The sequence below is a fragment of the Haemaphysalis longicornis genome, unplaced genomic scaffold (assembly GCF_048455015.1).
Source record: "Haemaphysalis longicornis isolate Haplotype H1 unplaced genomic scaffold, Haemaphysalis longicornis Haplotype H1 scaffold_3, whole genome shotgun sequence".
NCBI classification, from domain to species: Eukaryota; Metazoa; Arthropoda; class Arachnida; order Ixodida; family Ixodidae; genus Haemaphysalis; species Haemaphysalis longicornis.
In genome coordinates this window covers 34,088,081-34,114,996 of record NW_027526335.1, presented here as the reverse complement: position 1 = coordinate 34,114,996, position 26,916 = coordinate 34,088,081, and the positions used below count along the sequence as shown (strand labels likewise).

The following is a 26,916-nucleotide window of genomic DNA, read 5'->3' as shown; positions in this document are numbered from 1 at the left end:
AGGTCTCATGCAGGCTGTTTTAGATTTGTTTGCTGAAAGTTTTTAAAAACGGCATATAGGTAAAACAAAAAAAAAAAAGAATTTCGTGTAAATTTGATGTACAGCATCTGATTTGTGCAGTGTGCCGCTACTAAAGGAATAGTGATCTGATGTAGCAGAAAACAATATGTAGACTTACACATGTGCGTAGTACTGTTTAGTGCCAGGAAACGCGCCTGGGTGCCTAAATGTTGTCGTCGGGCACATGCTGTCTCAGTTTGTATTGTAACCAAATGCGAGTGATTGATTTCAAAACTGGGTGATACATATCTCAATGATCTCAGTCATCAAGTGCATATTGAAATTTTAATGGTTCACGTTGAAGAGTGAAAAAGCTCCGTTACCTATTCTCATGTGATTTGAAACCCATACAACTGGACCTTGGTTAGCTAAAATGACCAGTGTCATACTGACCTGAGGCAGTTGCTGTGCCGACTGCCACAGTTGCAGCGATATCTGGAAAGGTTGCTTTATTACATTTTGTTATTCACGGAAATGCCCAATTTTGCCAGAAATTCAGGGCAGCCATGGTGCAAACAACTTGCCTGGAAGTTCTTCTCTCCTTTCCTTCCTCTACATTCCTTCTCCTTCACTGCTTTTGTAATTACAGCCCAAGGTGTCGATATGCGAGTGCGGCCTTCCAGATGCAGTTGGACTTCTGGGCAGTTGTTTGATACACTATCCTCTTGTTTGATCTTGTTTGTTCATGAGTGGTTGAGATTTTTTGCTCAGAAGAAAGGCGTGTGTGTGCGCGGTGAGTGCCCTGCACTGAGAATGGCCACCCTGACCACTGCTGCCCTTGCAGGCGCGGGCATTGACGCTGCAGCAGCTCAAGGACCCCGAGATCTCGCTGCTCATCGCCAAGAAGTTGGCGCGAGTGCATGTGCTCCAGGCCCCGCTGGTCAAGGAACCCACGTGGCTCTTCAACAACATGAGCAGGTGCGCTGCCTGCCTGCTGTCTCGCCAATCCCTGTGGGCACCCTGAGGACAGGTTGCTGTGGATAAGGGAGGAGGAGACACTTTCACGCGCTTTCAGTAACGCTTGTTGGCATTCTGCTACAGGCTGGCCGTGTCAAAGGGTACTTGCTGGCAGGTGGATGCAGCAGAGCTTCCTTGTCTTGAGAAAGTCGTAGAACCAAAAGAAAAAAAATTTTTTTCTGGGGCCCAGTCTTAACTGTCTAAAGTTCACAGCTACTCTGGAGCTCAGCCAAGGCCTGTGCTACACAGAAAAGTGAGACTTGGGACCCAATTCTCTACAATGCGGGGTTGTCGTTTTGAAACGACGGGGTAGCGCCATGCAAATGCATGTGATTTGGGGTTGGGGCGCTGCTTTGAGTTGTTTCGGGATGTGAGTATCCCTGCACAAAAGCACTGTGGCAAGGGCGCAAAGCAACAAGTGAAACGACAGGGGCAGGATACTCGCGTCCCGAATGAACTCAAAGCGGTGCCCCACCACCAGAACACATGCATTTGCATGGCGCTACCATGTCATGGTGCACTGGCATGCTTGCAGCACGACAAGTTGAATGGGCAGAGAAATGTCCTCAGCGGGGCCTGAATGCGCGCTGCTGTTGCCGGGAGCGAGAGTGAGAGAGCGTATTTGTAGTCTCCAATTCAATAGTCAGAATAAGTGCCCGCAGGTTTGAAGCAGTCAAACACACGCGAGCAAAAGCATTCTTGCAGAGTTGGAGATGCTATGAGTCGCTCCGCGAATAGCCGTGGTGGCAAGCCCGTGCCTGTGAAAGAGGGTTCTGGCTGCGCCATAATCTGTCATATGAGCGCCGCGGCGTGTGGAGACTTGCACGGTTGCACACTGCATCAACACACGCTACAACAGTCGATTTGTAACAATGGTTGAAGCCCCGTTTAGGTGCATGATGAGTGTCCTTTCCCTGGGGTTATACCCTGAGATTACCTAAATGAAGCTGCATTTTTTTTTTTGCACATTTCCCATCTCTTTGCCAAATTCTGTGCCATGATAGCTGTGGGAAGACCACAGTCCTCATGCGAATACGAGTGCCTCCAGAGTTTGCCATCCTTGGCATTTCAGAATGGCAAGACAAAGGCAAAGCAGAAAATAAAATGAAAATACTAGCAGGATGAACATGTGCACTTTGTGTTTGGTTTGCGTGCTGAGGTGTCCTCCCCCGTGGCGGCGCAGGTGGCTCAAGTATGCGCATTCCATCAAGGTGGACACCGTGCCCTCCCACAACCACTCCCTGGCTGTCAACTTGCTCACTGCTGACCTTGCCTCCGAAGTCAACTGGCTCAAGTGAGTGGGCCACGTGCTCGCGCCCTTTCCAGTGCCGGCAGAAAACAAAGGGTTCCACACAATAGCCCCATCAATCTCGGTCTGAAACCATCAGTTTCTACTTGCACTCTCTGTTGAAGCCACGATGTTGAGTTGTTGGTCAGTGTTCTCCTGGGCTAACAAATTGGGATAGGCAGTGTATGGAAGAAGACAGAATAGAAGCTGTGTAGTCACTGCTAAGCTTAAAGCAGGCAGTGCGCCTGTTTGTACTCTATTGGGCTGTTTGTGGCAAAGGAAAAATGGAAGACTTGCAGCTTGATGACCCAGTCCCTGTGGGCGTCTCAGGGCAGTGCGACTGCATAGCCACCAGTTCAGCCATGCAGAAGTGAGTCGAGGGAGAGCCTGAAAAAGGCGCCTTATAGGTTTTACATTGAATTACTCTGTTTATACGTTGCAACCGCCAAAAATTCTTGCACTACCAGAATATTGGGAAGAGCCCCATTGCTTTGTTGGAGGGTGTTTCAGGGTCTCTTTAAGATAGAGCTGCTTAGGAAATGGGGGTAGATGTATGTGATGAATGGGATGCAGCTATGAACAGTGCATCACAGTGATTGCAGGACTGGGAATGAGGCCTGATGTGTTCCTGGGAGCATTGGGCTAGTGTTTGTGTAATGGTGAACGATTTTATAGGGAATGCTTATTCGACAATCATCATTGAATGATGGTTAATGTTTTGTTTAGTGATTGTGTTAGTGTTGTGTAGGCAGGACCAGTGCATACTCGTCATAGTGCTGTTTCGTTTGTCTAGTGCCGTAAGGACTTTTACGTCGTAAACTTCAGACAAGCTGTGGATTTTCATACCGTCTTTGGGATGGTTGTTTATTGCCTGAATTAGGTAATGTGTCGCAACCACCATAAACATTAGTAGCCTAGGAGGTGTTGCCTTCTTGCTCTCCTCGGGGGTTCAGACTGGGCGAAGACAAGTAACGGTTATTAAAACATTTGTTTGCATATAAGACATGCTATCTCTTCTGTGTGTTTTCTCAATCACTCACTCCATTTGTCATTCTCATTTTCAGAGGATTTCTTGCAAAGACAGCATCGCCAATCTTGTTTTGCCACAACGATCTTCAAGAGGGTGAGTCGTGCAGCTGTACCAGAGTTATTGGTTTGGCTTAAAGCGCGAGGCACATGCACCCCTGCGCTGTCGTATGCGATGCACGACTGTTCGGAAATATAGCTGCCACGACTGGTCGTACGCGTGAATTTGAGACACATGGTCTGATACGTGCGTGCGATGCGTCATCGGCATTGCTCGGCCCACTGTTTTTGCTCTATGGTTGCCTCTCTGCGTAGTCGCACCTTGGACAGCTTAGATATACATGCAAGAAAAATCTGAGCAGGAAAAGAAAACATTCATCAAGTTAAAAAAATCTGAGCAGGAAAAGAAAACATTCATCAAGTTAAAGAAAAAATGAATAGTATAAATAGTGCTATTACGTGATACATTGAATTTTGTATGTTCAGTAAAGTGGTGTGGGGACGTTTAGCACCGACGATTCCGCTTGTCCATGCTGTTGGTACCGCTGGCATTGTGTGTCTACCAGGTGTCTGTATTGTCAGTGGAGGGCGTGCGAGCACGTCCTGCGGTGCTCCCTTCAAAATGCCCGTAACTGCCACTAGCGCCTCCTCGAGGCTTTGAAAGAAATTTTCACTGTGATGTCATTATGACACCTTTGAGCTCGGCAGTCACACGTGAGCCTGCTTCGACGAGCGTGTGATGCCAAAACCGGTCCTAAAGATGAGTCGTAACGATCAGTTGCATGTCAATTGCATGGTCTATTCATGCATGTGTCTCGCGCTTAATACACTGTCAGAACAGCAGCGCAGTACCCTTGTTAAGAAAGGGAGGTTGGTGGCCACTAAAACCAACATCCGTTGGGGCTTCAAGCATCACTGTGTCTTGTTATTTTTCACTGGCGGCAAATTGATTTGCTATGTTCTGATTGTCACAGGTTTGAGCATGGGGGTATTACTAATGAAGGATTGCAAATTTCAAGGGAGGCTAAAAAAAAATTACACCCTCACAGTCTCTGTACATCTACGCTGGAGCTCTGTTGCTTTCATGGCTAGGCTTGTTTCATCAACAACCTTCTGCAAAATTTTTATTTGCTATCAAAAGTTATAGTAATCATGTATTTCTTCACTTGCTTTGTCCTGTGAGAATTCGGCATGCTCACCTAAAGTTACTGCTCCTACATGCCCTCTTTCCATTCCTTGTGTTCTACTCCCTAGAAAGGAAGTTTAGGTGCAGTTTTGTTGCTTGACTGAGTGAGGCCTTACCAAGGGAGGAAGAAAGGAAGTTTTGGTGCTTGAAATATGATGTTTCGAATGAACCTGGGTGTAGGGCAACTCTTTATACAGGACAACTCCTTAACTTGAGGTTGAGGTGAAAAAAAGCTGACAAAATATGTTCTGCGGAAAAGCTCACCAAAAACGTTTCTGGTCCTTGTCAGTATTGGCACTCTCAAGTGCTCAAGTCATCAATGCTGTCAGAACTTTCCTCGAAGGGCTAAACCCTTGGGCTTCATGCAGTGGTGCACCAGGACCTGGAACCTTCAAATTCAGTCTTTGGCACATGAGCTCAATCGCTTCGAGGGTCTCCCATATGGCCGGTAATCATCTTGGCGAAACTTGAAAATGAAGTCTGCCATCTTATCCTGTAACTTGGAGTGCACCTCTCAACGTCCACAAGTGTTTTTTTTTTTTTTTTTTTTACATCACATGATGACAACTTCGACATCTAGACATTTGACTGACATGACGGTGACCTCGACATTTAGTTCCACCAGTATAGAAACGCATATTTCTCATGCTTGCCAAAGTGACTCAGGGCTGCTGTGCAGTCAGTCCCGGATATTTTGATAGTATATCTGGGTACATAGGCATCGGCAGAATTTTGTTCTTGAGAGGGGCAACCCCATTGTATTGAGGGGGAGAGGGGGAGAGGGAGAATGCGGGGCAGTTATGCAGGCGTGGCTTGGTGGGGGGGAGTGCTCCTTTTACACCCTCCTGCCGCCCCCATGTCTGGGCATATCAATTCAGACATATAGAAAGTTTGATATATCGATAAATTGAAAACAGTAGAACCCATGACTTTCAAGGGACCGTGCCAAAGCGTCGTATGATCAAGGTAAGGGCAAATGCCGGCCTAGTAGACGGTCTCACGTGACAGGTGGGCTAGGAACTTGTTGGGAATCTTAAGGTCACAGCGCAGTGCCAGAGACAAACTACCAGTGTGCAGGTTTCCAGAAGCGTACTGCCCGTGCTGTGCTGGCGCACCAATCTCGTGCCGCTCGTGATTTTGTTTTTCTTGTCTTTAAAGGCCGGTGCCAAGGTGCTGGCTGAGAGCGCTGACAAAGAGGCGCTACAAACTTATTTAAACTACTATATTTAGCATGTTCTCCTGTAGTTTGTGAACGTTTAGCTAAAATACAAAGTTTTTAAAAAACCAGAAGCTCCTATTTTATGCCCCCCTCCCCTCCACGATGTCTGTGCTGGTCCGCCAGCCATGCGCCACACGCCTTGCGACCCCCATGCTGTCTGGCGCCAGCCCGCCAGCCCTGTGCCCCGCACATGCGAGATAAATTAGGAAGGCCGACACGGCTGAGCAAATTGAAAGGGGAAGGGGCAAGCGCATAAAGCTGCAAGGCCAAGCGAAATGAATGGTAGTACGAGGCCGCAATGGAAAAAAGGCGGGAAAGAAAGGAACGGAGCGACAATGCTGCTTTGAAATACACTGATTGGCAGAGGGAGGTAGGGAGGGAGGGAGGGAGAGAGAGACCATTGTGGAAGCAAGAAACTTGCGTTGTATCTGTTTTCACATTTGTTGGCTGAATGGGTGCTTTGAATTCGCGGTCTGCCGGCCACCTGGACTTTGACTTTTCGTGGTTGGCGCATTGGCGTTCTGCCAGTTCTGCTGCTGCGTGGGGCTGGCCATGCTAGTGCTGCAAGCAGGTGTCTAAGGCTACCCAAGCAATGCGTTGCCGCCTCCCTCTCGTCAAGCACGGCAGCGCACACGCAAGATGCTAATTGACTGAACCCTATCGGGGGAAGCGCACTTGCAGGAGTACTTGCGGCGTGGCGTTCAATATATCAAATGGGAGTTCGATACACATGTGCAGCAGAAATATACTTTTGAATGAGATTTCAAAGGGGATGTTTAGACTTTTTTATATGTGCAATAATTTGATATATCCAGGCTTGATACACCCAGGATTGACTGTATTATCTTTCACTTTGGCGAACACTTTTCATCCCAGAGTGTTGACACAGTACATAACACAAAACAAGAAATATAATACACAAACAAGATCTATGAATTAATGAAAAGGAGCAAGAAATCGGCCTGCAGGGGACAGCTGTATTGTGCAGGTACAGGCGATGGCATCAACACTCAACACGCAATCAGCACTCAAGTGACGGCGTACATCAGGGTTTCAACTTCATAACAAGTAACAATAATCACAAGTTTTAACAAGGGACAGCAAAAAAGGAAATAAAAAGGAGGGAATTAACACTCAAGTGACAAGGTGTATATCCAGGTTGTAACATCTAAAAAAGTGACAATGATCACACATTTTAACAAGAAGCAACACGAAAAGGAAAAAAGAAGGAATGAACACTCTAGTGACAATAGCAAGACTAAGAATAAATTTTACAGCAGTGTAATAACAAGGCAAAGAAAGAAGGCTAAAAAAAGAGAGAGAGAGAGACGAAGGACGCAAGTGTGGTGTTTAGGTGGCATCGTTTTGTTTGGTGATATAGGTTAGTTTCTCATGAAATTTTGCGCAATCGCTGCACGAAGCAATGTTATCCGGGATCGCGTTCCAGAGTGTGACGGTGTGGGGGGAAGAATGAGCTGCTCATCGCCGTCAAGCGGCACTTTATCGCCGCCAAGGGGCGAGTGTGAGATATACGGGACGATGTCTGAAACGGCCGTTTCAGGAGGGCGTGTCCTGACCGGGTGGAGTAAAAGAAGGTGTGCAGGAGGCAGAAACGATAATTTATGCTTCGCGAAGCAAGCGATAGTGGGACACTTGCACTCTCATGGTTGCCAGACTAAACTTTATATTCTGCCAATGACCGCTAAGAAGACAAGGCGGGGCAACTTTTGGGCCCATTTTTTGGAAAGGTCGCCCTATATTCTCCTGCATATGGTGTGCCTGTCGAAGAGTTACTAACCCGGGTCTTTTTGTGTGATGCAGGCAACATTTTGTTCATGGATGGTCCAGGCTCGAAGGAAGAGAACATGGTGTTCATTGACTACGAGTATTGTGCCTACAATTATAGGTAGGCACACTTGAGGCTGTCGTCCAAGTGCCTCCGCCCTTGCGAGGCTGCCGTTGAGTGCTGACTTTTTCTCCTGCTGTTTCCCTCTCTTGTGGCAGGGGCTTTGACATAGCAAACCATTTCTGTGAATGGATGTACGACTACTCGTACCCCGAGCATCCCTACTTCAAGGCTCTCCCCGACGACTACCCATCTGTGGCCCACCAGGTAAGTGGGCCAGTACCAAGGCACTGCCATCCTTTTTCTGCGGTGTCCCTCATGTTACACTTGACTCCTTTTTGCACAAATTCTGTGTCAAGTACTGCAGTAAAAGCTCGTTAATTCGAACTCTGTTAATTCGAACTTCCGGTTAATTCGAACTCATCTCCTGGTCCCGGCACAGCCCTGCATATTTCAATTCTGGATAATTCAACGCGTCTGTATCCAGAACTGTTAATTCGAACAGATCCCCTGGTTCCCATCGCTCCTGGCAGAAGGAGGTGGCCCAGAGTGCTTACAATGTGTTGCAAATCCAAATCAAACTTACTAGAGATGCAAAACAACAAAACAGAAAAAAAAAAAAAAAAAAACAGTGTGGCGGGCGCGCTACGCTCCTGCAACATCTAATTTCGTGAGAGGGCGCCGCGCCACCGGGACCACTGCTCTGGCTCGTGCCATTATTATTTACGAAATCACCTGCCACAAACGTGTAGTAGCGCCTAATTTTCGATAACGAGTCCAGAGGTGTGTTCTGCCCGTGCAGTGAGGCGCGATTTCCATTCATTCTAGCGCCCTCCCGCTAATTCGAACTCTGCTTAATTCGAACAATTTTATTGTCCCCTTCGAGTTTGACTTAACTAGCTTTTACTGTACTAGTTTTGGCTTCCAAAAATAATTTCTGAAGGAGATCAGTAGTGAATGGCTGTGGTAAAATCCCTGCTCGTACTGTGGGTTTTTACAACCTTCGAAATTAGATGAGACCCAAGGAATGACAGTGCGTGTGCCAAATGTGGCTCTGCTTTTCGCAAACGAACTGGAGAGCGCAGAGCTTATCAGTTTGAGATAACGCAGGGTGATGGCAGCATGTACTTCAGGTACTAACTTCTGGAAGGGAAATGTAGGGCCTTACTAAACACCTTGTAACAAAACTTAGAGACAGACAACTGATTTTTGTGGGGTGCATGTCCTTGAGGTCATATGAGAGCCAGCATTTTATATGTTATGGTAACCACAAGAAATTTCTAAATAAACAGGTGGAAGTAATTTGTTTTGCACTAAAGTTTCCGAAGTCTGAAAGGTGGCGACAAGTATTGTCCAAACATGACTTTACCTCACGTGTCCCAACAACTTTGTTGATTTTAACGCGTGATTCAAAAAACGGATGAAAGAGTAGAAAAGGTTGCACATTGTTGTTAATTGTTTTAGGTGGGAAGAAGTTTTTAAACACGTCTTTTAATCTCGCATGCAGTTGAAAGTATGTTGTAGCGTAGTTCACTGTCACGGTTGCGAGCATTCATTTTGGCGGGACATGTATGGCTGGTAGATAAAAAAAAAATTGATTTCAAAATTTCTAGGGCCCTATCAGCAAAATCGTTTGGAGTTTAAGGTTTTTATTTGGAATAAAGCAAACATGCTCGACCAAAATCAGTTGTATGTCCCCCAGCTCCAAGAGGCGTGGAAAAAAGGATGATGAGAGTAACAGTTAGGGAGGGGAGACGAGTGTCTTCGATTAGCATCTTCGATCTTCGAATGCATCATAGTAAGTGGAGGAGGTGAAGTTGGGCTGGGCGTTTGAAGTAGAGGACTGACAATGGTTGGCCACCCGAGTAACAAAATGGCTTCCAGGGGATCAGAATGAGAAGTGCGAGACACGTAAAGAGATGCATCGAGAAGTTCTGTGTGTCTTGCGAGACACGTAAAGAGATGCATCGAGAAGGTTTGTGTGTGTTCAAGATTCCCAGATGGTCGAAACGAGTCTATGGCACACCTCGCTGCTCATGTGCAGCTTCCACTCCTAAAACGCGAGCTTGAACTTTCGAAGCAGCCGTGAAATATCCCCAACTGTTTCACTATGTGTGAAACACGTGAGGCAGTTTGGTTGCAGACCTCTGGCCATTGCTGACATTTTGCGTGGTGCGCAGCGGCTGTTCATTGAGCGGTACCTGGCGACGTACCATGCCTGCCGACCGGCCAGCCAGGAGCCCGAGCCCCCCGAGAGCCTGAGCACGGTGGACCATGTGCTGCACGAGGCCCGCGTCTTCACACTGGCCTCGCACCTCTTCTGGACTCTCTGGAGCATCTTCAACGCCCACACGTCCAAGATCAAGTTCGGCTACTGGGTAGGTAGGCAGGCAGGGTGGAACTCTGCAGGATTGTTGGAGCTGATGCTGTGTTTGGGCTTGTGGTAACACTTTCCTGCCCACGAGAGAAGCAGTGATTTTGGGCACTCTAGTGTAAAACTTTTTCCCGGTCACAAGAAATATGCAACATACAAGTGTATGGTATTGAATTGTAAAAGAGTAAATTTCCTTTGCAGCAGTAACTGTTTCAAACTGGGATTGTTATTTGAAAAATGAAAAGAACAAAAGAAAAACAGCTGTATAGGAAAGTTTTGAGACACACGCACACGCACACACGCACACACACACACAAATCAGCAATAACGTTGGTGTTGCTTTACAGAAAAAAATGCACAAAAATTTAAGATCTAAATTTTGTACGTATACTATCAGTGCAAAACACCTGCAAATATGAAATGAGTAACTGTAAAATTTGTTGACTTAAAAAACAAAAAGATGTTAGCACTAGCGGGTGTTTTGCCACTGTGCAAAGCAGTTCCTCGAAACATAGGTTGGCTCACGTGCATTGCAGAAAACATTGGTTCTCTGCTCCACTATTTTTTGCTTGTAGCACATATTAAAGTTCAGATACTTCTGCATTTTCTCTGGCTTTAGTTGACAGGGGTATCAGGTTCTCGGTTGATTTGGCGCACTGTCGCTTTCAGTGCTGAAATCCGATGATGAAAAGTTGTGCTCTGAGTCAGTGCTGTTAATGTCACTTGTTGTTTGTAGAATCGTCCAAACTGTTAAGATGGTGGCATTTCCGTGGCACCGTAGTGCGCGATGTCGACACCATCTGCGTAGCATCCGAGCGTCTCTCGTATGACAGCAGCGGTGCGTTAAAAAATTACAGCATGCAGAAAAATGAACAAAAGAGGATGGAAGTGTCTCCACTACTCAGTAAATGGCGCTTGCTCTCAGAGTGCACTCTGAAACCGCCAAATTCGAATGGAAAACATCAAATTTTGAACTTGAAAGCGCCGATAGTATTTATCGATTTGAATAGGCATGGGCAGGAAAGTGTTAGTCATGCTTTTTTTTTTGTTAGTAAAGGCGATCTGTTACAGCATCACAACACGTGATGGTCTGCCATGTCTGCATCCTTGTCTCCCTTTCAGCTGGCATGGGGTACATAAGAACTACAGGGATGCAATTGGCCCAAGTCATTTTGGAGCAGCCAAAGATGCATTTTGGTACTGCAGCACAGGTTTTTCTTGGAGAAGATGAGCAACAATGCAGATGTACTGCGACATCTTGTAACCTTTTCGGGCTCTTGTAACCTTTTCGGGCTCGAGTGACTATCTCTAGTGATTCTCTGCTTGTGTTCTCAGTGACTGCAAAGTAATTTAAGGTAGATGCTATGTTTTGCCAGAAATGCACAGTAAAAGTAATGCAACATTTACTGGTATTCAGATTTATCAGTGTGTCCGCAACCCTTTGGCACTAAATGCACTTGCGACCATGCCACGACCGTAGCGCACAGTTGTACGATGCTACCCTGTTTGAGTGAACATATAAAGCTCATTGTGCTATATGTTGTGCCGTGTATTGAAACCGACTCGTAGCTAGGCGAAGATTCCTTGTACTAAAGTTCGGGCTACCAACAGTCAGGGGTCGAACACAAGTGTAGCAAAGGATATCAGATAACACGTGTTCTCCCAAGAAAGGCTGTGTGAGGACTGTTTAGGAGATTGCAGCTGTCTTCACAGCAAGAGGGAGGCGTTTGGCTGAACGTTTTGTTGACTACGAAGTGTGCCTGGCCGTGAGCAAAAGTTTGTCCTTATGTTCGCCGGGGCACATTGTCATTGTCACCATGACACATTGGCAAGAAGCAGAGTGATTGATGGCATCATTGTCTGTCCGTTATAAGAGACAGCAGTGATGCGATTGGCCAAGTTGTTTTGAAGCAGCAAAGAGTCTGCTTTGAAGCAGAAGGATGCTGGCAAAGACAAAAATAATGACAGACAAAAGTATTCTCTTCAAAAGCTGTCTTCATTGAAACAGTGGCAAAAAAAATTTTTTTGGAGCAGTAGAATCGGATTTGGTTGCCAAAAAGATTGTTTTGACTGAGAAGAACAATGCTTTAGAGTGGTAAAATAGGCTTCAGCGCAGGAAAACAACTCCTTGAGGACATCAAAACGTATTTTCTGAAAAAGGGACAAATTTCTTCACAACGCAGTGCTTGTTATGCTTGCGTAACCTATTCCATCGCCCTTCAGGCAGGAGATTTGCGCATGTCTGCTGGTATGCTGCTGAATGAAAATGGAAGAGGTTGTCTGCAGCAGCCAAAGGATCAGATAGCAGGTGTTTTCTTGGACAGAAGCTGTGAGGGAAGTATTTAGGAGACAGCATTTGGCTGCATTTTTCTGAGCGAGCGTTAAGGAGGAGACCGCCAAAGAAACGAAGACAAATTACACGATCACCTGTCATGTGTCCTTTTTGTTTTTTTCCCCCCTAGTTTTTCCAATATGCCTGTTTTCCATATAGGCACCCATGATGGCATGTTCTTGTAATGGAAGATGATTGATTGCGAAGCACTAAGAACTCTGTGGTTAGTTTTGCCTCCAGAAATTGCAAATGGCAAGGTTCAGCACGGGTTTTTTTAGAACGTAGCGGGGCGCAGCAATATTTGTGTTTCCATGCAGGCCGGTGCAGTTGGTGCAATATTGCAGCACTGGGGCAATGCCTGGTCATCCTATTGCTTCGGTAGAGGGCAAGGACTGGCAGTGCAGTCCTAGTTCTCACTGAACAACAGTGAAACAGGAATTAAGCCTGCATTTTTTTTCTCCCGTGTATGTAGTTACCCGGGGAAATGATTTTGCCGTTCCGTTCTCGCTGCCCATTTCTTTGTAACCGCCGCATTTTTTTGTTTGTTTGTTTCATTATTCAGGAGTACGGGCAGGCCCGGCTTGATGCATTTATGGCGCTGAAGCAGGAGCTCCTCCACGCTGACCGGGCCGTGAACGGAGGAGCACCTTCATCCAATTGTGCTCCCCAGAAGGTGAAGACGTAGGTGGTCTGCGGTGGTCAGCTTCGCTGGATGCTGCCTGGTGCACCGTCCATCGATGCCGACCGTGTGACTGACCGGCAGTGACTGGACCATTTCGACCACTTCCATTTCATCCATCACCTCCACAGTGCAAGGCTGACGTGGCCCTCGAAGCCTGCGTCGAGTGCTCGGGAAAGAGAACTTGCCCAACTTGGGCTGGATTGTGTGCCGAGTGCTTTGCAGGCAAGGCTTCCAGCTTCGCACGAGAGTTGACGCTGCATCTCGAGTGACTAGTGCTGGAGCACGTCTCTCTTATTACACCCTGACCTCTTGCCCCTGCCTTTTTTTCTTTTTTTTTTCAATCGAGGGGACCCAATCCTACTCGGTCCACCCGGTTGTGGCCAAGCCACTGTGAAGGTAGTGACTTGAAAGCGATGACATTTCACGGGCATCTCATCCAATCTCGCGGAAGCCCGGTATAGATGGGCTGCCCTCGCGAACAACGCCGCTGCCATTTTGAAGAGGAGTGTTTGTGGTATTACACGTGAGGTGAGCTATGGTGTTCCAGGCAGGCCACCACAGCGGCTCGCAGCTGCTGGTACTCAGGGAGCAAGGTTCTTGGCCTCCCCTGCCTCTGTTGACCTGGGCACGGTAGCACAAATGATTTGTTGAGGGAGCTCAGAGTAGACCTGCGGTAGGGGAAGGCTGTCTTGTGTAAGCAGCGCGGGATGCGTGCCTTATTAGTGGGGCTGGGACGAAGCTCTTCTCCGAGGCTTCACTGTGCATTTGGGGAGGCTTTGCTAGCATGCGAGCCCAGGACCAGAGAGTGAGTGTTGCTCGCATTTGAGCATTTCTTTGGGGGCACTTTAGAGTGCACTGTGTGCAGGATTCAGTGCGAACTTGTGTGTTGCTGCTTTAAGTGATGGTAATGATAATGGGTACTAGAAATGAAGAAGCGCCTGATTGTTGGCTGAAACAAGGGTGCCCTAGTCAAGGCATTTTTTTCTCTACATGGTGTGGTTTTCTTTTTTGCACTGGTTGCGTGTATGCAGTACACTGGGCTCTTTCTTGAGTGGCAGAGATGGCGTGATCCCAACCATGTTGACCACTGCCCACATTCCATTGACAGCTGGCCGTAAAGCCTAGGTTTTTTACGGAAATACAAAACGAGAGCTGCTGTTTATGTAGGAATAACTACTACTGGGAGGCTGCCAAATGCATTTGATGTCGAGCGAGGGAAGCGTGGCAGCTTTCACTGCGTATGATTGGGTCTTATTGGCATTCAAGAAATGGTATTCAGGTAGCCGAGTAACTCGGGAGGACTGCGTACAAAATCTCCGAGAAGAAGCCAAAAATTATTCCGTTTTACTGTTTTGTCCTGCATTTTATCGAGCTGCAGATAGTGGTGCTTTCCCTCGTGATGTGGGAGATATCCAGCCACACTGTGCGGAATACATTTTGCAGAAAGTAATTCTGTATAGTGTGGTATGCCTTGCCTTTTTCCTGGCTTCACGAGGTAAATTTCTCATGTTTTTTTTTTGCATGAAGTGAGTCTACTGCCACATTCAGTGTAACAAATTTGGGCCCGCTTCCATGCAAGTGGGCCGTAACTTTTTACCAGCTTTTTTCGCAGTTGAGTGTTTTCGTTCTCTACGGCATTTCCTAAGCGTGGGACTACACTGCCAGATAGGCCCTGGTAAACTGTCCTCGCATGTACAGTTGCTAGTTTGTTCTGCAAAGAACGTTTCTTTTACCGCTTACTCTACTGCAGAGTGATGGCTTTATTTTATAGCTGTAACTGCTGTATTATTTAACCGATGGGTAGCATGCAGTTGCGGGGGCAATGGACTATTTTTCTGTGGGACATACACGAACAACCACTCGGTTACGGAGCCCCTTGTTTTTTTCACCGGTTGGGAGCCGTTGTACTCGTCTCGCAGTGTGTCACATTTTAAGCTTTGTTCTCCCCCCATGTTTTTTTTTCTAAGAAAAAGCATTATTTCCTATGACCTAGTCTCCCAGCCAGAACTATTTTTTAGTTTCTCACACACAAGCTGTTTTGGTGTACACTGTGATGTGTATGTAAATAAAAGTGGAACTGTGATTTACACCACCTGCCTCGGAAATCTCTCTTGTCGCTCATGCTGGGCACCAAGTGCCTTTGCCAGTACTCGACCCACCCTTGAATGTTTCAGCACACGCACACATGAACATCTTTGGCACAGATTTTAAAGAGGGTACGCTTTTGCCAGTTCACAAATTCTGGAGATTAAACCCATGCCCTTGTGCTTCCAAAGCAGGAATTGACGCCGCCTGACCACAGTTCTGGCTCTTAAAGGAGCCACGAAGAGAAAACAAGTCTGGTTCATTCAAAAGATTGCCTCATTAGAATCATGCTGACACCACTTTTAATGTAAACTTTGCTCAAATAAGCCACATAATTAGGAAAAAAAGGAATGGCCATGCGACCTACATAGCTCATTTCCCAGAACAGAACCTATGCTGTCATACTAGACAGCTCTGCGATTGGCGGAGGGCGGCAAAAGCAAACGCAAATTAGGCAGAGTTTATAAGCTTGCCGAACGAGCTATTTGCGCTTAAATTTAGGGCACATTCTTTTTAAAGCCGTAAGAATGGTGGGACGAACAGTGGAAGTTACGAAAACACACGTAAACATAGAAGTACCGATGCGTACTGCTGTTGGTACTGTGCGCACTATGCTTGGTTTAGCTGCACAGTACTGCTGCGCTTTGGGGTTATCTCGGGCAACACTGGCCGATTGACGCAAGCAACGGCGTCTTAGGTGACCATATTTGTCGAGCGAGCACTATGTTTCATGAAACGATTATTTTCTCCCTGAACAAAAACAAGCCAGGTTTAAATACAGTCAAAAACAAACCAAAGGCAGAAAACGGCTTGCCACGGTGTAATGGCGCCATCTAGGTTCACTAACGGTAAACAAGGCTTCCCAATCAGCTGCAGACCGGTCGGTTCCCGTGATGTCATTGCAGACCACAAAAACGCACGATGTAGCGGGAAAATCAAATTTAAACTGACATTAATTTATTTCTCAGTGAATAAAGCATCGTTTGCATTCAGAGAAACGCTGGGGACACTATAAAACACGAAATGTTTCGATTAACACATACTTGTATTTTGTCTTCATGGCTCCTTGAAAAAGACAAGAGCTCGTATTTTTTAAAGCTTGGCAGCCTTGAGTTTGAAGAGGCAAAAACATTTACCATGCCTTCCTAAAGGAAGTTGAGAGGAGCACAAAAGTTCTCTCACACCAAAACAGTGTCAAAAGTGCGTCCAACCTCACTGAAACAGCATCCGACATCACAAACGAAAAACGAACCCAAGCGACAATGCTTTGGTAAACACATCTACGAATGATATACTTGTGCAATGATATGTGGTTTACGAGATCAAGCTATACTATTGTACTCCTCCTTCATGATCAATGCGTGTATTGTCTTATCTAGAATCGTTCCTTTTTTGCGATTTTCAAGTGACCGTTTTGACACACTGGAAGTGCGGTTCCACGCACGCAACGCGTGCCCAGAAATCATACCAGAGCTTTTCGGTTGACCAACCGGTCTATGGGAAATGGATTAGTTTTTTGAAAAGGACGCCATCGGTCCCACTAAGAAACTTGTCGCTTTAGACGAAAAGCATCGCGAAGGTGCACATAACTCGTGCAGCGCAGAACTTCTGCTTTGGTAGACAGCTGCCTGCCAGTGCCGCCTTCATGCTGTACACGCCACAGCCTAATGAACCAAACTTCCACAATTTGGATGTGGATCGTGCTATTCTACCCACTACTGCTGACGCGGGGGTTGGCTGCAAATACTAGGCCAGTTCCTTGCCAGACTGACTTGGACGTGTGTTTGTCAACCATGTCCGCCCAGACACGCCACACTTGTGCCTCTTTATCGCATCGTAGAAAGGTGCATTATAAATTCACCTTTGCCACAGTGCAACACAAACAATAAACACAGAAAAGGAAGGGCCAGAATGAGGGCTTTGCCCTTCCTTTTTTAACGTATTCCATTTATGTGCACTTTTGCAAATGACATATATCAACTATCCCAAATCCCCGTACCAATTGAGAATGGATGGAACCACGTGGTATGAACGCAGACTTGCCTGCTTGTTTGTTCGCTTCCTAAAAGACATGCTTGCAAGAAACTTTATGGTTCGCTTCATAGCTTGCTCACTGAGCAAGTTCATTTCAGCATTTTAACACACTTTCCAAGAAAAGTCCAATTGTCACTTTTGCTACCCTCAGTTCATTCCAGGATGTCTAATATTGTACTAGTAGTAGGTATTGCTCAACACCTCCCCCCAAGCTCATTCATAGTGATGTTGCCAGCTTTGCAGGCAACAAAACCTTTATTTCGCGGTAAGCTTTTCTGCACAATCAGGCGGATTTTGCCTGCGCTAACTTCGCAAGCAATGCTGAGGAAGTGCTTCAGCTATATTTGAGCGACGCCGAACAGATCAACACAGCCATTTAACATTCCACTGCACTGTGTTCATTGCTATCAAGTAGGCGAAATTCTATCGTCTATGACTGCTACTCCCCCCTCATTTTTTTGTTCATGCAATAAACAATCGTTTTACGTAGAAACTAATTACCCTTTCTCCTCCCACCACACACTCCAGTTGCGTAACATGTGTCACGGTTTCTACAGCGCTGCAGTTCAGAAACTGTTCTCCTTGTCATCGTCCGGGAATTCCGCCATGTCCTTGTCAGTGGTAAAGTTGGCCTCCTTGTCCTCTTCGTCTTCATCGCCATCTTCATCATCCTCCTCCTCTTCAACATCCATTTCAAATGTCCGCACCCTCCTCCGGGAGTGGAACAGCACGCAGACTACATTCCGTGCTCCACTTACGGCAAACGACGCAGCGCGCATTTTTTCGAGGCGCCGGAAATCCATTTTCTCCAGGCACCTAGCTGCATCAAATGGCTGGAGGGCCATTTCTACGAGGACTGCAGTGTGAGGCATGGCCTGCGGCAAAGGCTGGAAGCAGCCGTGCACTTGCTTCAGGGTCAACTGAACGAGCAAGGGAACTTTGGTGTCGGCGTGCTCCCCTTCCTCGCACAGGAGCACCGAGAGCACGTCTTCGTTGTAGAACTGGGCATCTAGAACCACGAAGCAGTCGGCGCCATCCCCATCGGGCCTGTGCCGGAATTGGTTAAAGTACAAGCGGGCAACGGAGAACTCCTGTGTGGCCACGACGTGCTTGACAATGTATAGATCCCTCCTGGCCGGTTGATGCGGCACAAACGAAGTGTAGACGCAGCCCTCTTTAGTAGAGGATATGTGGGACAGTGCGTATGATTCTTTGGTCTGAGTGAGCGTTGCCAGCATTATCTGTGCTTCCTTCGACACGCATGGCCTCAGGGTGTCTGCGAGTCCCACAAACGCGTCCACAGTTGCCCGGTCCAGTCGCGAGTGTTCCTGGACCAGCGAGTGGTTGGGTTGGTGAGGCACCATCAGGCTGCCCACCAGCGGGTTGTCCTCGAGGAACTTCTGCCAGGCGTTAAGATGCGATGGAAGTGGGAAGACCAGCGGTTCGTCCTTGAGGTACTGCCCCACCCTCTCGAGGCTGAAGGAGGAGCGGTTCTCCTCGCTCCATTCCACCGCAAAGTTCTCCTTCAGGAACTCGGCGACAAACACAATGTCTTGCTGCGAGACGCGCGTCACCTCTTGCGGCACGGGCTCGTCGGAGAGACGCAGGATGACCGTGTACAGCCAGCGGAAGAAAGCCTTGAAGTTGCGTATGCTCGCCTCGATCACCTGAAGGAGTTCAGCGAGCTTGAGCAGGAAGGAGCCCGTGCATCGCAGGGCATCCAGGACAGCCTCGCTGCGCAGTCCCAGCGCACCGAACCGGTCCTGCCAGAGGGACATGCCCTTCAGGTCGTCCAGGTGGAAGTACAAGGCTTGCGTGACGCTTTGCAGCTGCTTGAGCACGTACTTTTGCACATTTGAGTAGCACAGCTCGATGGAATGACCAAGTTTCTTGAGGCCTTTCTCTGTGAGGTCGTGCACCAGAAACTTCTCGAGGGCGTCCGATGGTGTGCCGAACATGAGCAGCTCAAGGAAATCGTCGCTCACGGTGCCGCCCGAAGAAGCTCGCTTTTCCTGCGCGTAGTTGGCCAGCTTGGAGTCGACTTCGAGCAGAATGTCTTCCCAGGCTTCCCGAATGGCAGCCATGGTGCTCGATAGGTAGGCTGCAAGCGAAGCAATCTGGCCGTACTTGAGTGCCACAACCTGGAGCTCTCTGGACTTCTCCCGAAGCAGCGGGATGCTGTAAGACTGCAGGTGTAAAGATCTGCCACCGTCCCTTTGTTCGCTTTCCAGAACAAGAGTGAGCCTGCTGAACTGATCTGAAAGCCAGGCAGATACGACCTTGTTGGTGCGGTCTTCGCCGCCATCCACGATGACCACCTCAAAGTCAAGACAGAGAAGGACGCCGTAGGCATACAGTGAAATGTGACCGTCAGCCGTGCCTAACACGAGGATGTTGAAGTCATCCTGGTCTTTGAGCATCTTGCAGTCATCTACGTTTTCTTCTGCGGATTTTGCTGAGGAGGGGCAGCCGTAGCTCTTGTTGAGGCTCGGCAGCTTGGGCAAGTAGGTCGCAGAGAGGTCGCGGTATATGCACGGGTGGTGCCCCACATCTGCTCCAGTGGCGCCATCTGTTGCCCAGCTGAGGCAGCTCACACTGGACGGCACGGTAAGGGTGTGCACAACATCGGAGTTTTCAACGTTGCACAGGAGGACAGCGCCTGGAAGAAGAGCAGGTGCGCTATTCCACTTTTGTCATGCTGTGGTTTTTGCAGCTTGCCTTGTAACCACCCTCCAATCACAAATAAAAAGAAACACTCCATACATTCATTCTGCAAATTTTCGGGCATCAGAAAGTGTCACAAGTCGAAACTGATAGTTAAAATATTTTTTAGTTCGGTTAGTCAGCTGAACCATGATTATGCGCAAGGCAAGGACTTTCAGCCATGAGTGGCATTTTGGGTGAGTTCGCATTCCATAGCTTCAGCATGATGGTTCAAAAGAAAGACATGGACAAAGGAGAGATGGACGCACGAGCTTCAAGTTTGCACTGTGACACATTGAATGAGTTTGTGCTGTGCATACTTTTCTCTTACGTCCGTGCCTTTTGTCTATGCAACCACGCTCAATAGTACCAACCAGTAAATTTTGAAATTTCCAATGCAAGTATGAATGAATGAATGGAAGGATACCTTGTTTTCACGATAAGAGCATGCACATGCAAGTGGAAGGAACCTCTCTTACTCAAAACAGAGCACTGTTTCAGCTAAGTATATAACAATGCATAGTGGATGACATGTAGTGGCACAGGGAGATGTGCATTCATTAGCACATCAAAGCTGCCTATCAAATCAATCTCCACATCTGAACCATTAATGGGCCTCCTCGATTATCAGTCCCGGATCGTCTGCGGACTGCCCGAGACGCGATCCGGCGCTCCATTTTCCCATGTATTCCCATGGGGATCCCGGTCCGAACGCAGTCCTCGGACTGCCCGCGGACCGTCCAGGACTGGTAAATCGAGGATGCCCAATAAAGCGACCACTTCAGCAAAGGGAAAACTTGAAAAGATGGCGCAGGCAGAGCAGAACTTGTTCAAAGCCCAAAGCACGTTACTGCGTGCCCATCTTATGCGGGCTACTGCAATAAGTGAGTGGCAGCTCACCCGTGTTGTAGCCAATGGCGAGTATCTTGCCATCAGGCCTCCAGGCCAGGCTGAGAACAGTGGCGGGATGTTCCTTGCCACCGGGGGGCGCACGCAGCCAGACGCGCTTCCATGAGAGTCGGTGTAATGCCACATCGCCCTGGGCCAGTGCCAGCGCAATCAGGTCCAGCCGTGGAGACCACAGCATGAGCTCCACTTCCGCCGACACATGCCGCTCGTTCACTTGTCGAAAGGATGCCATCGCCTATTGCCGTCTGTGTGGAGAAAGAACGCACGGCTAGTGAGCAAGGAGTTTGCAAGTTCAAAATGGCATCTGCTGCAGCATAATCTCAGACATTGGGCTGCAATGGGGAATGCTAATTTATAACAGCACTGCGGCGAGTCTTCATTGTGGCCGGCAGCAGCTGACTGAGGCACCAGCAGCGAGAAAATGAACGAGGTTGCATTCACAAGAGCCACTGAGCACACATGACACCTAGAAACCCAGAAGTGTGCAGAGTGGTGAGAGTTGTGGCGGGTCTACATCGGCCAGACCTCACTCCTCTGTCCTCCACTGCTTCGCTGCAAATTGTATGACATTTAGAGCGGCATACTCGGTATGACAGTGTGTGTGCCTAGATCCTTTTTAACCAAGAAACCCAGATTTTCATTTCGAACTGTTCAAATTCTAAGGGCGCAACCGAACAGCCGTATTTTACGAGCCCCGAAATTAAATAGCACAGAGACGACAAAAGGACAACACGGAAAAACGACGCTTACATTTGCAGCAGTTATTCAGAAATGGTCTGATTATCAGATTTCGACCGTCTAAAGGTCATTTTATTCAAATGCGAGATTTGAGGAGTTCACAACCATATTTAAGACAAGTTTTATTGTTCCGCTATTGACCCGATCGCATTCCTAGGTGTGTATGGAGATACAACATGATGCGGGCCACCTAATGCACAGTACACTTCTTAGCACGCGGAATAAATATTTAACTTTTAAAGCTAAACGAGTTGCAAACGCTTCAGACCTGAGGTAGGAGGGGAAGTGGTTTTGACTCACATCCGACGCTCGCGTCGCCTAAGGCACCGCCAGGATATCTAGGTGATTAGACACCATCGCAGTGCTGATTAAAATGAGTTATGATAATGATGTAACCACAGAGAAACAACCGTAAACCCGCAATTACAGAACTCGATGTACTCGAACGCTCGAACATTTGCGGGCTTAGCGGAAAACGCGGAGAATACTCTGCCATGGTTGCCGAGCGAGTCGCGTTTCAACGGCCGAACGCCGATTAGCTTGCGAAAACAGAAAACACAGAAATTTCGCGCATGCTGCACGCACAAACATCGTGTTGCAGAATCAACAAGACAATCTGAAACCAAATCTTTGAATCCATCTTTTTTGTTGACGTTTTTCGTATTTGAAAAAAATCTGTACCTCGCTCATTTACTTCCGCTAATTACGTCGCATTCGGCATTCACTGGAGCTTATCAGCATTGCCAGTGTTTGAAGCAAAATATTTTAAATTAATAATAAAAGAAATATAGCAAGGTTACGAAATTGCAAGGATAGCGCATACGTCATCAAGGACATGATTTGTTTACAATCCTAGATCTGGCGTTTTGAACGCAGAAAAAACATGCGGTTGTGTTCTGATCAGAATGCAGTAAGATTTACTGCGAGGAGCCGGCCGGAATGAAGTGAGTGAAAGCTGGTGAAAGTAACTGGCAGTGCTAGAAATGCACGAGACAAAAAATGAATAAATACAGGCTTTGGTGATTGGCTGGAAGGCGATCACTACATCAGGGCTCCACCAATCAGACGACGCCTGACTTTCTGATAGGGCACCGTGCCGAACACCCGCTTCACTATGCGTTTCAGAAAATCCAGATGGCGCTACGTTCCCAGCAGTCACTCTGCCGCTTTGGCGGGTAGGCTTGGCTTGGTTCTTCGATGCGAGTTGGTGTCGATGAATGTCTTCGGTGTTCGGCAATGTGCCATCCTGAACATCCTGCGACGTGACTGTGACGCCGGGTGTGTTGTTTTCGTTTCTGCGCATTCGTGAGTGTGGACTCTGGGCACCGATGCCGAGATGGAGGCGCACGACGGCGCACAGACCACGACTGAGCAGGTGACGGGCGGCCCCTCCGAAGACACCGGACTCGACACCAAGTGTGTCTTCTGCAAACAGGACGTTTCGGAGACCAGCGAGCCGCAACTGCTCCCGTGCCTCCACACCGCTTGCAAGCTATGCATCCCCACAGAGCCCACCGGTGAGCGAGTTGTGCTCATTCTAACGGCATGCTACAAGTGCTCGGAGGGTGCCGCGTGAATCGAAGAAAATACGGCATAGAGTTCCCAAGAGCGCTGCGTTGCTTTGCACGAGATGCTGTTACGGCATCTCGGTGACCGTGCAACGCTGCGTGTTCGCTATGTTTACCTGCTCGGCCAACTGTGGTGGCGCATGCATGCAACGTCAGATCTAAAGTGTTCTCGGAGCAAACGATCTGTCAATTGCGCGCCACCTTTATTTTGTTCCGAGACTAAACTACCGGCGCGTCTGACAACTGACGCTGCCTCGCGGGTTGTGTCGGTATTTCACCGGTGGTTTCGATTCCGTAAGATGGTAGAAAATGGAAAAGACGATGAAAACGTGGTTGGCTGGAACAGGCCGCGCGAGAAAGCGGTCCGATCAAATTTGTGCCTGCACGATTTCGGTGTTTCGGCTGTGGCACGTGCGCGGATTTTTGGTAGCGTTCAATCGAATAACGGGCGTCGACACGGATCGCGGCGGGATCTTGCCCGCGGCCTTGTTTGCGCGCTTCTTGCTCTTTTCAGCGGAAGACCGAAGGCAACCGTTCTGTCCGGCTTTTAGATTGACGAGAGTGGTAGTGGGTTATGAGGGAAGAGGGGAAAAATCTAAAAAAAAAAAAAAATGTCGGGAGTAACGGCTTTAGCATAATCGTTTAGGTTTCGTTTTTTTGATTGCTGGACGAAAGCGTTGTGATTCCCGCACATATTCTAGCGTGCCGAAAGTATAACGCTGCGAGTGTAATGGTTTCGGTTCACACATTTCGCTCTCTTTACATGGCTGACTAGGACACAGTGCGATGCTGTTATGACGGTTGTCAGCTGCGTCTATTCATGCCTTTTGTGGGGACTGTGGCTGAAAATGGATGGATAATTTTGTAATATTTTATTTTTTATATGTCTAATGTATTTACATTCCATCTTGGTATTGCTTGATTTCATGTAACTGTTTCTGTGGGGTTTTGTCTGCCGAATGGGCCGGTCAGTTTATTATCTCTATGGGGCCGGTGCCCTGCGCATGATCGACTGGGGTATTTTGCCGGCAGATGTCCACCTTTTCGACGAAGTGAACTTCAGGTGCTAGTGCCTTCTGCTTTGGAGAGGCTGTAAACGTGGTGACAAATCACCTCGTAGAGGGAAGCGATTGTGCAGTGGAAACAAGTGTTGCGCTTCGCTGTAGGTCAATGCCTGTCAGTTTTTTTTTTGTTTTGAATGTCTGCTAACTTTTACAAACCGTCACCTGGTGTGCTTATGCGAATGTTTTGAAAACAGTATAATTTCAAAGCAGTAGTACCTATTTGGCTTTGGGGTATTTCTAATTATCATCGGTCTTATTTTGGTTTATCAAACAAGCATTGAAAACTATTATTGCATGTGATCGAAAACGGTCGACGTTATTTTGGGTGCGGGGCGTTTTACGTGCTGCTTGCTTTCAAAAGTGCTGACCCAAAAAATTGTTGCTTTCCCGCTCCGCCGTTTTTATACCTGCGCGCAAGCCATTGATAGTCACACAGCGGAAGTATCTATGTTTATACAGTGTTGCACTTTGGTACGCTTCAATCTGCCGTTCGAGCATTTGAAACGAAGGTGATCGCTGTCTTTTGCCCTTGCAGGCGACCTTCGGAATTTAGCCCTCGGTAACCTCACCACTGAAGCACCTTCACCTCGCGCGTAGGGCCAGCGGCTGTTTGACAGCACCTCGGCGGGACACAATCCCCTGTCCTTGCATAAATCGAAAAAAACATCGGGGCACACGTGCGATTGTGTTCCTTAGCTCAGTGCTTTACTTACTTCTCTGGCCTTTATCGTTGTTATTGAAGTACACCCTTTCCACCCGTCTTTGAAAAATACTCGAAACCAATCAGCCTCGTTTCCTGTTGTTGCTCCTCCCCTTTTCCATTGCTCGGTGGGAAATGCCAGCAGCGTTCTGAAAGAAAGGGCCTTCGTGCAGGTGTCTCGCTTGTTCTCTTTCGAGAATGTTCTCTCCTCTTGTTTTCCCTTCTGGGAATCGGATACCAGTGGTTACTGGTTCTCCCCCCTAGCCTTCTCTCTCATTTTTTGCTTCTCCCCCTAGCCTTTTCTCTCTTTCTTTTACTGCTTCTCCCCCTTAGCCTTTTTCTCTTTTTTTGCTTTCGTCCTCTTCCCTTTTTCCGTGCTGTCCTGAGAAAAAGCACGACGACCCCAACGCTTGTTTATCAGTATTAGTACTGCTGCACATTTTTAAGTACGCTGCATTTCTCAGTATATTTTTTTCCAGTCAGGTTTCTTCACGCGGTGATAAGGCTTGTTTGGTTGGCTGCTTGGAACCGTGGGTGAGTTAGTGAAGAGTGATGTGAAAGACAAGGACAGTGCTGAGGTGTGTTCCCTTCTGTCATCCTCGCCTTTCGTTGTGCTTATTTTTTGTTTAAGGGCTTGTTGAGGACCAAGGGCAGAGGAGTTTTTCAAGCAGTGAGGAGTGCTTTCTTTGTTTTTGCTCCGCACCGAATGGGCCTTTTTTCATTAGCGCCCTGCCCATTCTTGGCAGTCGCACGGGGCAGCATAAATGAAAGGGCGCCCCTCATCTTGCTGCCCGGAGAGCGGCTGTGCTTTCTGCGCTGCACGGTTTTTTTTTCTACAATGGCGAGTTCGTACGTGCGCGCAAAAAAAAAAAAAAGCTCTCAGAGGAAAGGTGCACAGACAGTTGAGGCTGAGCATGAAGCAAGCACAGGCTGTGGGAGGGAGGTGAAAAAATTACAGGTAAAGGTGAAGGGGAAAAAAATACGCGTAAAGAAAAAGGCGCTTCCCCACGTGCGGATTAGTAATGCCCACCTGCATCAGTGGCATTCACGTGAAAGGAACGGTTGGGTGCGGGAGGGAAGGGACTCAAGGACGAGAATGTTTTGTGCACGAGTTTTCTGGCAGCGCGACGTTTGGGGGTGCTTCGCCGTGGCGTCTGCTAGAAGGACCAACACTGGGAAAAGGTCCAGTGTTGAAACCGTCGCCCGGATGATGTTATGGACGCCTAGGGCTGGGGCTGTAAAGCTACGCCAACCCCTGCTTAGGAGATTGTGTTTTTCCACTGAATCCAGCCTTTTGTGTCGACAAGCCGTCGGGGCCATTCCATATGCAGACAGGGAGTGGGTGACTAGCCGTGAAGAGCTGAATAGGTTCCCTCGTGTGGGCCCCTCCTGTCCAGACCTGCTCCCGCCACCGTTCTGCGAACTGAGGGGGGTGCGGGAAGGAGGGGCCCCGCGGACAGAGGAACCAGGAGGTTTTACGCTCCTCGCCGCCTCTCACCGCGATTCTCCGAACGGAGTTCAATGCACTCAGGAGGGCCGAAGTAAGCTGGACTCGTGATTCAACTCTACCCGCCCCCACGTGGCCCATGTATCGGGGCTCTCAGTTTTGTGGCAAGGCATATATATATATAAATAGAAAATAATGGTTGGCAGTCAACAAAACCTCGGAAAGCAAAGGGGAGGTTGTGGTGGGCCATAGAAAGAGATGAATTTTTTTGAGTCGAAAAGAAAGTGGTGGAAAAATGCCCGCCGGGTGGGATCCGAACCCACGACCTTGGCGTTGTAGACTGCTGGTATTTGTATATATATATATATATATATATATATATATATATATATATATATATATATATATATATATATATATAAAGGGCAGCACGAATGAAGGCTTCGTACCTTAATGGCCCTTTTTCCTGTAGCGATCTGCGCACGCGCGTGCTGCCGGTCCGCCGTTCTTGGCAGGCGCCTCGGGCAAAATAAACAAAAGGGCGCCCCTCAGTTCTCTGCCTAGGGAGCGGCTGCAGGTTTTCTTTTTTTCTCTTTCGACACCTCGTGGTGGGTTCGTACGTGCACACAGTTGGCGCACGCCTTCTTGTAGCCCGTGACTATAGTGCCGGCCCTCGGATGCGTTAGCGTGAGGGCCAC

The 26,916-nt window shown here is 47.9% G+C and overlaps 3 protein-coding genes across 18 annotated transcripts in view; 2 read left to right on the top strand and 1 right to left on the bottom strand.

Moving 5' to 3' along the window:
• The window catches only part of LOC144174246 (choline/ethanolamine kinase), a 134,456-nt gene extending 119,397 nt beyond the window's left edge, over positions 1-15,059 (top strand). For all 8 annotated transcript variants that reach the window (XM_077702832.1, XM_077702833.1, XM_077702826.1 and 5 more), the window contains 7 exons: positions 845-978; positions 2,201-2,311; positions 3,370-3,428; positions 7,558-7,642; positions 7,741-7,849; positions 9,763-9,960; positions 12,851-15,059. In XM_077702832.1, the coding sequence (XP_077558958.1) occupies positions 845-978; positions 2,201-2,311; positions 3,370-3,428; positions 7,558-7,642; positions 7,741-7,849; positions 9,763-9,960; positions 12,851-12,973 (819 nt within the window). In that variant the 3' untranslated portion in view covers positions 12,974-15,059. The remainder of the gene's footprint in view (positions 1-844; positions 979-2,200; positions 2,312-3,369; positions 3,429-7,557; positions 7,643-7,740; positions 7,850-9,762; positions 9,961-12,850) is intronic.
• Positions 14,725-22,473, bottom strand: Apc4 (anaphase-promoting complex subunit 4). Of its 3 annotated transcripts, none has more exons than XM_077702820.1 (3): positions 22,451-22,473; positions 20,693-20,946; positions 14,725-19,748 (listed from the first exon to the last, which is right to left on the bottom strand). In XM_077702820.1, the coding sequence occupies exons 2-3, from the start codon at positions 20,931-20,933 to the stop codon at positions 17,656-17,658; spliced, it is 2,334 nt and encodes a 777-aa protein (XP_077558946.1). In that variant the 5' UTR covers positions 20,934-20,946; positions 22,451-22,473; the 3' UTR covers positions 14,725-17,655. The 3 variants fall into 3 exon arrangements, with proteins under 3 accessions (XP_077558946.1, XP_077558945.1, XP_077558944.1); XM_077702819.1 differs by lacking the exon at positions 22,451-22,473 and adding an exon at positions 21,740-21,997; XM_077702818.1 differs by lacking the exon at positions 22,451-22,473 and adding an exon at positions 21,708-21,880.
• Positions 22,474-22,563: 90 nt separating this feature from the next.
• The window catches only part of LOC144174242 (E3 ubiquitin-protein ligase TRIM33-like), a 156,797-nt gene continuing 152,444 nt past the window's right edge, over positions 22,564-26,916 (top strand). For 5 of the 7 annotated variants that reach the window (XM_077702812.1, XM_077702814.1, XM_077702813.1 and 2 more), the window contains exon 1: positions 22,564-22,956. In XM_077702812.1, the coding sequence (XP_077558938.1) occupies positions 22,776-22,956 (181 nt within the window). In that variant the 5' untranslated portion in view covers positions 22,564-22,775. The remainder of the gene's footprint in view (positions 22,957-26,916) is intronic. The other 2 variants (XM_077702816.1, XM_077702817.1) reach the window with 1 other exon arrangement.

Bases quoted from the DNA above. Each gene is read 5' to 3' on its own strand.
- Apc4 (XM_077702820.1), bottom strand. From the start codon at position 20,933: ATGGCATCCTTTCGACAAGTGAACGAGCGGCATGTGTCGGCGGAAGTG. The intron at 19,749-20,692 runs GTGAGCTGCCAC...CTCTTCTTCCAG, and splicing joins CGCCATTGGCTACAACACGG to GCGCTGTCCTCCTGTGCAAC.